The 12,812-nt window shown below is 34.5% G+C and overlaps 1 protein-coding gene across 6 annotated transcripts in view; it reads left to right on the plus strand.

Annotated features, from left to right (window-relative positions):
• The window catches only part of DHX15 (DEAH-box helicase 15), a 53,930-nt gene extending 43,078 nt beyond the window's left edge, over nt 1-10,852 (plus strand). For 2 of the 6 annotated variants that reach the window (XR_015165526.1, XR_015165528.1), the window contains exons 8-14: nt 462-611; nt 1,000-1,108; nt 1,622-1,813; nt 4,589-4,889; nt 6,307-6,497; nt 8,918-9,087; nt 10,285-10,852. Coding sequence is in view for 2 of the 6 variants with exons in the window: in XM_086406252.1 (XP_086262378.1) it covers nt 462-611; nt 1,000-1,108; nt 1,622-1,813; nt 4,767-4,889; nt 6,307-6,497; nt 8,918-9,087; nt 10,285-10,402 (1,053 nt within the window). In the remaining 4 variants the exon portion in view is untranslated. The remainder of the gene's footprint in view (nt 1-461; nt 612-999; nt 1,109-1,621; nt 1,814-4,588; nt 4,890-6,306; nt 6,498-8,917; nt 9,088-10,284) is intronic. The other 4 variants (XR_015165525.1, XR_015165527.1, XM_086406252.1 and 1 more) reach the window with 2 other exon arrangements.
• Nucleotides 10,853-12,812: the final 1,960 nt, after the last annotated feature.

The following is a 12,812-nucleotide window of genomic DNA, read 5'->3' on the forward strand; positions in this document are numbered from 1 at the left end:
ATTGGGAGAATTTGTTGTACATAGTATTCATGTTTTTGATGGAAAACAATTCTTTAAATTGGCAGCATATAACTGACTTCTGGACTGAGTTCAAAATATTTTCTTGGTGTCCACACTGAACATTGGGTGTTGAAATTGACAAGTTTTTTTTTTCAGGCAAAAACCCTCAGCACTATCCACCATATAAGAGTAAGGTAAAACTGAAAGTATTTTAAATTAGGAAGAGTAGAGCTACTTCTGTGTTAAGTGACTTTTCATTTAGTCTTAGAATGCTGGAGTCAGAATACCTGAAAGAAAGTTAAGGAATGATGAATTCTATTTCTGCCCCAGCATGATTTATGCTGGTCGTCAATACTACTTTGTTTATTTTGGGGTTAACTTTGGGCTTTGGATACTTTTGTTAGATCACAGTTTTGTGTTTAACTGGAGGATGAATTGTAATGTTATTTACATTCCAATAGGTGTATAATCCTCGAATCAGAGTTGAGTCCCTTTTAGTGACAGCCATTAGTAAAGCTTCAGCTCAGCAAAGGGCTGGTCGAGCAGGACGAACCAGACCTGGAAAGTGCTTCCGACTTTATACAGAGAAAGCTTACAAAACAGAGATGCAGGTAAGGGTTTTACTGTGTCCTTACTCTGTTTTTGGAAGGTTAGGTTAAACTTGTTACCAGAAGAAAATTACTTCACTTACTTTATCTTATCTTTTGGCACTATAAGCTGTTCAGGTTTTCCCTGAAGTTTATGGTGTAGTCTACCAGTACAACCCTTTGTTATAGTTCTAAGTTGAATTGGGCAGCAGTGGTAACCTTTCAAACCCTATAGTTTACAGGAAGTATCTGATTCCTTTTTAGTCCACAAATACTTTTCTCCTGTTTAAGTCAGTCATTTAGAAGAAATGCCAAAGGAAATAGCTAAGGACGAGAACAGATATGTTTTTTCCCCCTGGAGCAAGAAGATTATGGGATATTTAACAAAACAAATGTTTTTGTATTTTTCTAGGATAATACCTATCCTGAGATTTTGCGTTCTAATTTAGGATCAGTTGTGTTACAGTTGAAGAAACTTGGTATTGATGATTTGGTGCATTTTGATTTTATGGATCCACCAGGTATAAATTCTCAAAGCATGTTTTGTCAATCTTTTTAACCAAAACTGACTATCCTATTCCTTATATACGTTGAATACATTTTACCTTTCCCTTACAATACATCAAGAGGAATTTTGTGTGTTGGCATTAAATCTAAAAGAGTGGGAAAATAGCGAATACTCTTTTTTTCCTTATCTTTCAGGGTAACTAAATTATTTTAGGAGTTATTAGCAGGGCATGAAAAGGGAAAATCTTTTTTTTTTTTTTTTTTGAGGCAAAATAATTTGATAAACACATTGTTGAGTTAACAGTTCCTGTACTTAAGAGGTGACGTTTAACTGCCGTACAGGCAAGTTTTGCAGCTTTGTATGAGTCATAGTTTGCTAGATCTCTGTAACTGAATTTGATGGCAGTTTGAGTTTTACGTTTGGTCCACTGTAGAATGAAAAATGAGATTGCTTCTAACAGTGTGTGCTTTGTCACGTTTTTGCTTATTAAGGCAGCTTGTCTTAATAGATTGCCTTTTCCTCCTAGCTCCTGAAACTCTGATGAGAGCCCTAGAACTTTTGAATTATCTGGCTGCTTTAAATGATGATGGAGATCTGACTGAATTGGGATCCATGATGGCCGAGTTTCCTCTAGATCCACAGCTCGCTAAAATGGTTATTGCAAGTTGTGACTACAACTGTTCTAATGAGGTCCTATCTATTACTGCTATGTTGTCAGGTAATAGAGGGAAAGGAACTAAAAAAAGCCCAGCTCTTCAAAGTTTGGGTGGACTTCACTTTTGGGTTTGTTTTTTAATTTTTAGTATGATAGTGAATTTTATAGATGTTTTTAAGGGACTTATTTTGTTTGCTAAATATTTTGAAAAATTGCTTCATAATAATATAGTGTTTACAAAAGTAAAGCACTGTGCATAAAATGTAGTAAAAAACATTGGCTCAGATTAAAATATCAGTAAGAAAAGAATAGGTCCAGGACTGCCTGGTGGTCCAGTACTTAAGAATCTGTGCTTCCACTGCAGGGGGTGTGGGTTCCATCCCACAAGCCTCACATTATAGCCTAAAAATTAAAGAATTTAAGTCTGAAGATACTATAACTGAGTTCTTTGGTAGGTCCATCAGTTTTGGAGTTTATTGCTGAAAGTTCAGGAAGAACGTTGTTCTAGTAGCTGGCACTATTTAAGTGAGCCTGAGACGAACCAAGCTATCATTTAAAGAGTAAGCTTTTTCTTCATGTGTAAATTGTATTGCAGTGGCAGTCAAATAATTATTTTAAACTTAGTATCAAATAAATAGAAGTAGTAATGTATAATTTTAGGTTTAAAATCTAATCTGATGGTAATTCTTTTACAGTGGCAGGGAAACACTTGATAAAAGAAATATGTTTAATAGGTAAAATTGCTTAATTTTAAAAATCGAAACATTGAGCTGAACAAATACTACTGTTTTTTATTAATAGCTATAACATTTAATTCACAAATAGTAACTTGGAATTTAGATTTTCCAAAACAGAGAAATATTAACGTAGAAATGTACACTGAATCTTACAGCTAAAAATAGAAAGTGTATTAAGTTTTTACTGACTGGCAAAGTACTCTATAATACTAATTTCAGTACTGGGGAAAATTGACTTCCAGTCACAGAGTGGCTTATTGGTCTTATTTATACCTCAAATAATTCAAACTCTTACATGAAAGTAAAGGAAGAAATTTTTTAAATTTCTAAATATAAAATTTTTGGCTTAGTTTAGATGTATGTTTTAATGATGTGAATTTTTAATTTAAGAACTAGCGAAAATGTTTTTTTTTTGCAGTTATGATTGATCAGACTCAGAGCAGATGGGCAGGGCAGTACTGAATCATTTTAATGAAATTGTAGTTTCTTGCGGAGGTGGTGGTAGGTTGTTGTCTGCCTTTTCTTATATATGTGATTTTTGTTAGATTCTCCTGGTTGTAGTTAACCCAACATTTTAGCTTGAGAGAGTGTGGGGTAAGAGTTAACAGACTGTGTTTGTTACCTACCTAGTTTTTATATTTCTAGCTTCTCTTTTATTGGGAATACTATAGAGTTAGCATTGTTCGAATTTAGAAAACTAGCTAGCCCTTTAAAAAATTGGTCATTATGATGCAGTTGAGATCTCCCATCTACATCTCTTACTTGTGGTGGTTCTGCAAAGCATGGGGATAACTGGTTGTCTTTATCACATCAAGAGAGTGAACATTTTTGTACATTAGTTATTAAGCAAGGCATTTGTTAGCGGGAGGAATGTTAAAGGATTAAGAAGAAGTCATGCAACTAAAACAGTTTACTTAGTTTGTAATGCTTTGTTTACCATTTAAGGAGTTTCTGGAGTTTGGGGGTCCTGATATAAATAGTAAAAAATCAGGGGCCTTAATTGAGTGCTTCTTAAACCCAATTATTTAACTCTGGTAGCTAGTTCACATTAACGTTCACAGCTATGAGATTTCTGTATTTATATCTTGTTACCTTGCTTCAGTTACATTAAGCAAGACTTAATATTTACTGTGATCATGTGTCATTGTTTCTATTTGGCTTCTTTGGAATCATTTTAAAGGGGGAACTGTATGGATGGCAAAGAGTAATTTGATACTGTATTTGATCTTGTTGATTATTCCTATTATCTTTTATCTGAACTGATGATATATAATTTTTTAATTGACAAGGTTTTAAGAGCTTTAAAAATGTGTTGACAAAGTCCCAAGCTGTTAAGTATTTTTCATACTGCTTTTATAACTGTGGAATTGCTAAAGTGAATTAAGGAAAGTTGTATTTGAAAAAATGTAGAACATACTTTGTAACAACTTCAAGTTTTATGTGATTTAAAATTGAGGCTCTAAAAAAATATTGTAGTTCATTTTGATGACCCTGACATAATGACTGTTTCAGACTAATTGTCAACGTTTAAAATATTGGATTCTGCTTTTATATGAGGACTTCGAGTCAAATATCAATTTTTAAAAAGAACTTGGGACTTTATTTGCTAATCTTTTTCTTAAAATGCTGGAAAACTAGGCTGAATATTCCTAGCCTTTTTGAATTTTCTTAATTCAAAGGCGGTTTAACCTTCCACCACTACTGCTATCATCAAAACCCAAGATTTCATGATATTTTTTATGTTACATATGCTTCTGCTCACCAGTGCTAATAGTGATACCCACCAGCTGGTAATAGCCACAGCACTAGGGAAGAATTACGATAGAAATGTGGCAATAGACTGGTTGGAAAGTTGTTTTTAGTCCTTCAGTGGGGAATTCAGCGAATTAAATGGATGAACTTTTGAAAAATTTTTGTTTAGCTAAAAGGCTATTGACACCATAATTCTGGTTATTGGTAGAGCTATCGGCACTGGTTTTTTCAATAAGTTGAGCTTTTAGTATCTTGATGGCCTTCAGAATAGCTGTTTTTGATGCCTACTTTTAGATTTAGTTAAAAATAATCAGGTACTCTGTAGCTTTGAAACCCTCTTGTCTTACAGATGTGGTTAGGTGTTGATGTACCAAACAAGGTAGTAAACAGTCCAAGATGCAGTTGGAGGCCATCCTGCCCTGCCCTATGCTCTGTGAACTGACCTAGCTAGGCCTTGTTCCTCTGTCTGTGAATGCGTGACTCATCGATATGGGCGTTTGTGTTGGGCCCATACCAACCTTGTTTAGTCCCACAGTGTTTTGTTCGTCCCACGGAGGCCAAGAAAGCTGCAGATGAGGCCAAGATGAGATTTGCCCACATAGATGGAGATCATCTGACACTGCTGAATGTCTACCATGCTTTTAAACAAAGTAAGTATAAATTAGATTGAAGGCAATCTTTTGTCTAAACGTCACTTGCAGCATATAAGGTATTTCTTCATCTCCCTTTCATTTATTATCTGTGACAACTTTACATTAGAAACCCAGAGGTACTTGAGAAAAAACTCCTGACTAGCATTTAAAATAAAAATTGCCCATCTTTTCCAAAGTTGTTTATTTTTATAATCAGGAGGAAAGCACTAGAAAGCTGGAAAATACAGAGCAGTAAAAATGAAATGCTGGTATAAAATTTACCACAAACATACAGCTTTTGATAGTTTTTTTAAAAACTTTGCCTTTTATTTGAATAGTTTTGTATTACTTACAGAATTATTACTAATATTTTTCCTAATAAATAGCTCTTATGTAAAAGTAAACTAACGAAATAGGGAAATAGGCTACAAATGTCAATGACCATGTGGTAAGTGGTTCATAAACTCAAGTGGGGGGCTATTCAGCATTACTTGCAGTTCAGTAAATGTGCATTATTATTTGAGAGGTACCATTTCTTCACCTATAAAATTGGCAAAGGCTAAAGAAAAATAGTCTTTAGCTGTGTAGGAGTGGGTCTAGTGCAGTGCAGCAGTCTTAACACCAGAGGTGGGAATAGAAATACATGTTATCTTTATGAAGAGCAGTAGATTTGATATTACCAAGACCCTTATCAAATTCATATGATTTGACTTATAGATAATCTGTGAAATTTTCTTTTAGTATTCTTTGGACAGAGATACGATTCAAGTTTTTTATCTCACAGTTATTTATGATAGTAAAGAAAAATGAAAAATACCTAGATGCCCACCAATAGAAAGATGGTTCAGTGTGATGCTATCGCTACATGATGACATATTCTTCTAGCTTTATATCATATTTTCAGAGAGTATTTAACAACATGAAAAAACATTTTCCAATTATTTGAAAACAAGGAAACAGTGATAATGAAGAATGCCCTATTTATAAAAATTAAATGAGAGGAAAATGTGACAATAGTCTCTTGAGGTTCATTTTTATAACTTTTAAGTTGTATTTGATAGTCTTAATCTAAGCCTGTTTTTCTTTGAAAATGAGAAAGACGTGGCATTTTTCCAGATTCTCTGAATCTTCCCCTGTTAAGACTATCTATTGAAAACAGCCAGGTAGATTTTCATGGGTAAAATAACTTAAAAATAGTTTTTCCAAAATCATTGTTTTGTCATTCAGTAGCCAAAAACCTTAGTGCTGTTTTTAATTTTGACTCCAGATTTTTAGTAAAGTTGATTAAGACTATGATTAATTTATAAAAATGATGTGATTTAGTTCCCTTGTTGATTTAGCTTGCTATTTATATGGATTTTATTTTTTAATTAGATAATACACCTATTTGGATGATTCATGTCCCCTCTTAATTTCCCTCTTTCCAACTTTGTAGATCATGAGTCGGTTCAGTGGTGTTATGACAACTTCATTAACTACAGGTCCCTGATGTCAGCAGATAATGTACGCCAGCAGCTATCAAGAATTATGGACAGATTTAATTTGCCTCGTCGAAGTACTGACTTTACAAGCAGGGACTATTATATTAATATAAGAAAAGCTTTGGTTACTGGGTATTTTATGCAGGTATGTGGACTGTATAGGAGTACATAATTAAATGCTTACTTAATATTTGTTTTCTATAAGCAGTGCTTGGATTCCACTTAAACACAAAATTCAGTTAAAGAATGCCTATAAATAATCTTTAATTTTTTGTCCAGATTCTTGAATGAACTAATATACTGAGAAGTTTTTACATGTCTTAAGTTTACCAAATGGCATAGTTAGGGATCCAGTTATGTAGAAATCAACTTTACAAGCACTTTTTAAATAATGGAGTCTTTTTATACTAAATAGATATATTGACTATTTTCAGGTGAGTTTTATTAGTTATTTCTTCAATGCAAATTTTGACTTTGGATAAATGTATCAAAGAATTTCTTTGAATCTTGATCTTAATTGGAGATGTATAATTGTACTGGAATGCTGAAAGGAAGCAGTTTTCTGGATGGATCCAGAAGTACAATTCACTTTGTTCTCTTTGTGGAAGCTAATCACCCTTAAATTCAAATAAGCAACTGTTTTATGCACAATCCTGTAGCGCGATCTTTGGTATTTATAATAAGACACGTGGGTGCTAGGAAAGTCAGCTATGGAATAATGATTTAAGATGAAAAATAATTTTTAAATGTTTCTTTTGGTTTTAAGTGTTTTATATTGGAGGCTGAAGTTAAAACTTATCTGGTAATTCTTATAGTTTAAGGGACATGAAGCCAATTAGGTTTTTCAAAATGAAAGTGTTTGTGGTGAAAAAATGAAAACACGTCAGTCCCTTATTTGAGATGAGATTGATTTTAGTTATCTTTTAAATATCCCACTTGTTCTTTGATGCTCTCCTTTGGCTATGTATAATAAGTAAGATGTCGCCTGCCTTAAGGCCAAATGAGCCCAATACATAGAGTGGCCATTAAGTGCATGGAGGCAGAATGAAAGGAGATCGGTGCCTGTCTGTGTTTGAGATCGGAATAACAATGTTTATTGTGGCATCTTATTCTGAAGTTTCAGTGCTCATCAGAGTTAGGATTTTCACTATTACCCAAGCATTATGGATTTCTAATTCTCTCTTAAAGCTAAAGTCCATTAGAAATGGGACTTTCTAAGTGTAGTGCCTGGCACCTAGTAGGTGCTTAGTAAATATTTATTGATTGAAATTGAGTTTATTTTCTACTATATGTTAATAATTATGAATTGCTCATTTCTGTTCTTCATACATGCTCTTTGTTACTAGAGTTCTAGAATTGGAAAGGGCATGTTGTCATCTGCTTTGATACTTGTTAATTGTTAGATGATATTGATCCAATTGATATATTTGATTATAGATAGAAATATAGGACAAGAAACCCATGCATCTCCTCTCTCCTCTCCCCACCCTCCAATTCCTTTTCTTATTAAATCTCTCATTGTGGGTTACTTTTGCTCTATTTTTCTATCTTAAACATGAATTTTCATCTTTTAGTAATTGTTCATCTGCTACATAGTTCCCACCTGGTATTAAAGAACCAGTCTCAGGCAATAAGACCAAATAGTATATATTAGGCTTTGTGGGCTCATTCAGTTCAGTTCAGTCACTCAGTCCTGTCCGACTCTTTCAATGAGTCAGCTCTTCGCGTGAGGTGGCCAAAGTCCTGGAGTTTCAGCTTTAGCATCATTCCTTCCAAAGAACACCCAGGACCGATCTCCTTTAGAATGGACTGGTTGGATCTCCTTGCAGTCCAAGGGACTCTCAAGAGTCTTCTCCAACACCACAGTTCAAAAGCATCAATTCTTCGGCGCTCAGCTTTCTTCACAGTCCAACTCTCACATCCATACATGACCACTGGAAAAACCATAGCCTTGCCTAGACGGACCTTTGTTGGCAAAGTAATGTCTCTGCTTTTGAATATGCTATCTAGGTTGGTCATAACTTTCTTCCAAGGAGTAAGCGTCTTTTAATTTCATGGCTGCAAATCACCATCTGCAGTGATTTTGGAGCCCAAAGAAGTCTGACACTGTTTCCCCATCTATTTCCCATGAAGTGATGGGACCAGATTTAGGTCCCTTATTGAAACCATTCAACTCTGCTTCCTCTTGTGTACAAAAGCAACCTTGGACAAATGGGCATACTTTGTTTCAAAAAACTTTACTTACCATTTTGAATTTCATGTGATTTTCACTCCAGCATCACCAAGTGTTTCTCTTTTGTTATTTTTCCCCAGTCATTTAAAGGTGTATAAACTGTTCTTGGCTAAGAAGCTTTAAAGATGTAGGCAGTGAGTTGGATTTAGCCTGCTGTAGTTTGCTGATTGCTGCTTTTATTGGGCAGTGGTAAATAAGTCTAGCCATCAGATTAAAAGCAACAGGTGAGGCTTGCCTTTCCCTGATTATATAGGTATAGATATATAGGCTTTATATCACTTTTGTATAGCACATCAGAAGCATTGTATTAATTTACTGGGTTTCGGTTTCAGGTGGCACATTTAGAACGAACAGGGCATTACTTAACTGTGAAAGATAACCAAGTGGTTCAGTTGCATCCCTCTACTGTTCTTGACCACAAGCCTGAATGGGTGCTTTATAATGAGTTTGTTCTTACAACAAAGAATTACATCCGGACGTGTACAGACATCAAGCCCGAATGGTAAGCTTTGTGTCTTTAATTCTAAAAGTTTTCGTTACCATTTTGCTCAGAATGGAATCTGAAAAGTCTTGTCTTGTTCTTCTATTCACTCAGGGGAACTCGGATGTTCCCCAGCTAGGGTGTATACTCCTGTGTATAGATTTGGGGCACAAAATGGTGTGATTATCTCTTAAGAATAATTGCTTTGTGAAGAGGATGGTAGAATTGTTAGTATGGGCATGGGCAATTTGGAGACAAAGTTATACTTGACTAACATGAGAAGTATCTTTGAAGCCATTCTCTTGCTGTTGTGATTAACTTGGTCTCCAGGTTCCAGTAGTCAATCAGTCTTTGTATTTCAGCTCTCAATGATTGTTTATTTGTATGTTGGTGCTCTAAAAGCAAAGCAGGCATTAAAAACTGCACCTCTTTTTGTACCATTGCATATTTGATCACAAAATGTGATCAGAACTGACTGACTTTAAGCAAAATTACCCACCCACTGCAGTCCCCCTTTGTGACTTTTTTTTAGGGGGCAGAATCTATTCTGTAACTTAAGATAGAAAATGTCAGTCAAGAATGGTGGGACTGAAAGCACTTACTTTAGTTGATGTCACTTGCTATATATTTTGGGGCTTCTTTCCTCCACTGATTTGTGACTTTTGACACTTAAATTGTGTAGGGCATTACCATTTTATCTTAAATGCTTTGTTGAGAAAAAAATTATATGGCTAAATGTTTAAAAAGATTCAGTCAGGTGTATTCTTTGGGGTATAGACTTACATTTATGGTTATTAAAACTTAGAAAATGAGAAGATCCAGTCATTTGAATATCAGGGTGTTTCTTGTATGGAACTTGTAATATTGTAACTTTAAAGAGGTAGATCAAAATAGTGTTCCAGAGTGAAGAAACTTATGACCTTATGTTACTGTCTGTGTAAAAGAAAGGGGTATTTTTTTTTTACAAGAATTTATCTTGAGTGGTTTTTTGTTTTGTTTTTCAAGTTTATGAAAAGTCCACCATCAGAAAATCTGCAGCTTACTGAGAAGTGCACATTTCTAAAAGTGGTGTTTATAAGGATTAGGCATTTGTAATTTTAACATTGGCTTGGATTATAGGTTTGCATTTATCAGTGTATTAATGAATAATGCCTATCCTATCTGAAGCTCCAGTACTCTAATTGTTAATTTGGTGATTTTTCCCCTCCTTCTGGACAGGTTGGTGAAAATTGCCCCTCAATATTATGACATGAGCAATTTCCCACAGTGTGAAGCAAAGAGACAGTTGGACCGCATCATTGCCAAACTGCAATCCAAGGAATATTCACAGTACTGAAATTCAATGCTTAGAACTGAAATTATTCAGAGGACAGCTTTAAAAGATGAACGAACTGAAAAGTTCAAGTTGTGCTCTTCATGTTGGTTCAATAATGGCCTTTATTTGAAAGCTTTTTAATTTTTCTTTACAGTAAATATTCCATTCTGATTTCATAAATTAAACATTTATGCCTCCCTTTTGTGTTGACACTGTAGCTCATACTGGAAAAGTCGATCAATGTTTTGCAGTTTATTGAAAGTAGTTCTATATATAACAATGTTATAAGCATTTCTTTAGAAATGGTTGAAAATGCTTCTAAAATGTGATTATCGACCATGGTATGCATGATCGTTGTAATTGTTGACATTCCTTTTAGAAGTTGTGAAATGTTACAACTTGTGCTTATGTAGACACAATCTTCTGTCTCGGTACAGAGGCACTGACTTCAATAAAGTCTATTTATACTAATTTCGGCCACAGCACTTTAATATTTTTGTTCTAGTCTAAGTATGGCTTCTTTTCTTCCCAAGTGTGGGGCTTTTTTTTTTTTGTTTCCTTAAATTGTAAGCATACTATGACTCCATATTCAGCATCTTTCCACAGGGGCTGCTCTTGAACGTAGTCTTTAAAGTGGTATGTTTTAAAGAACATACTGTAGCACTTTGTTAGGCTAGTTAGGATATGATCTAGTGGGATGAAGTATGTCATTTTTAACTCAGAATTGGATCCCCAAAGACAGAGTAATGATAGTTTTCATCATAAAGTTCATTCTATAAGACTGATTATTTATTTTGTTACCAAATTTTTAGCAGATCTTTTTGTTTTACTTAGACATTCTATGTACTCTAGTCACTGAAACAAATGTTTGTATTAAATAGACAATAGGAAGTGATACTGTAGATCTTGGTCAGTTTATTGAATTCTTAATGTTGGATGTTTTGTGCAGTGTACAAAGTCATTAGTATAGTGTGTTAAAATGTGAATTTCCTTCCCTGTGACAGGCATAGACTATTTTATCTACAAATGACCCATCAGAGGGTAGGTGTGACCATCTTTAGGGTCAGGTGTATTCTTCAGGGTGAGTCCTATCAAAGGGTCCCTAGTAAATCAGTTCCTTATACTTAAAGCATGCATACTGTACTCATTAATGCCCGGACTCACCTCTTCTACTTTTCCTACTCAACAAATATTAAATGTTAAAGTAAATTGTAGGTGTACATAGTTGGAATTTAAATACTACTTTGAGGCATATATCTAGTATGGTTTAAGGGAATTAACTGGGAAAGTTAAGAGTTTTTCACACTACTGGGATATTTCTATTAAGTGCCTAGTTTTGTTCCTATGGAGTAATCTATGTGCTGAAATAATATTTTAGGTTTTGTTTAAATTTGTTTAAATTTTTCCTGGGTTTAACTGTTGGCAACATTATATGCTTACGTTGTCTGTTAATCAAATTATACCACAGTATACAGTTGGTGAATCAGTTGCATATCTTTATAAATCTATCTGATTTTATAATAGATAGGTTTCTAGTATATGTACTGTTTAACCTTGTGCTTTTTAAAATCTGGAGTTTGACCATTATGTTTTCTTACAGAGACAAGTTATAGAGCAATGTGTAGAACAGTGTTGGTTATTTATTTGGCAGAGTTTCTAGGAATGGCTCGTATTCTTTGTATCGTGTAAGTGGTGAATATGTGTTGGTAGTGGCTACATGGAATCATTAGAGCAAACTGAGTTTTTATTCTTTATTGTCATGCCTACCAAAAGATTAAAATTCCCCCCATAATATTCAGAAAAATCTTTTTTGAAGATTTCTTAAGAGATCTCCTTATCTCTCAAAATAGTAAAATAGAACTATTTTTTGTTGTGAATATAGTTCTCAGTATCTGCGAGGGATTGGTTCTAGGGCCCCTTGTGGATACCAAAATCCATGGTTGCTCAAGTCCCTTGTATTAAATGGCATGATACAGTTGGCCCTCTGTTAACCCAGGTCCCACATCCCTGGATTCAGCCAACAATGGATTCAGAACCCCTAGATACAGTGCAGACTGTGTAGCATAAGGAAGCAAGACCAGCAGCAAATGGAGCCTTTGCTTGTAAATGGTGAGGGAATTAAGACAGCTTGGGTATAGGACAGGATAAAATAAACATAACCCTGTAATCAATCCATTTAGCTAGAATCCCCCAAAATAAAAGCTATATGATTTAGTCCTAGGATTTTTAGATTTGTATGGTACCTGCAAACAATTTCACTTCTCTTCTCAATAATTTTAACGGTCATCCCTTCTGCTCAGATACTTTAGAGACACCATTACTTTAGAAGACATCTTAATAGTTGTGTTTGAAATGCTGAGCTGAATACTGTTTCTTTGTAACTTTTTAATTCTTCTAGAGTAAAGTTTGGCACCCCACTCCAGTACTCTTG

The sequence above is a fragment of the Bos grunniens genome, chromosome 6 (genome assembly GCF_055505025.1).
Source record: "Bos grunniens cultivar Pamir isolate PY7600 chromosome 6, Bosgru_T2T1.0, whole genome shotgun sequence".
In the NCBI taxonomy this organism is placed as follows: Eukaryota; Metazoa; Chordata; class Mammalia; order Artiodactyla; family Bovidae; genus Bos; species Bos grunniens.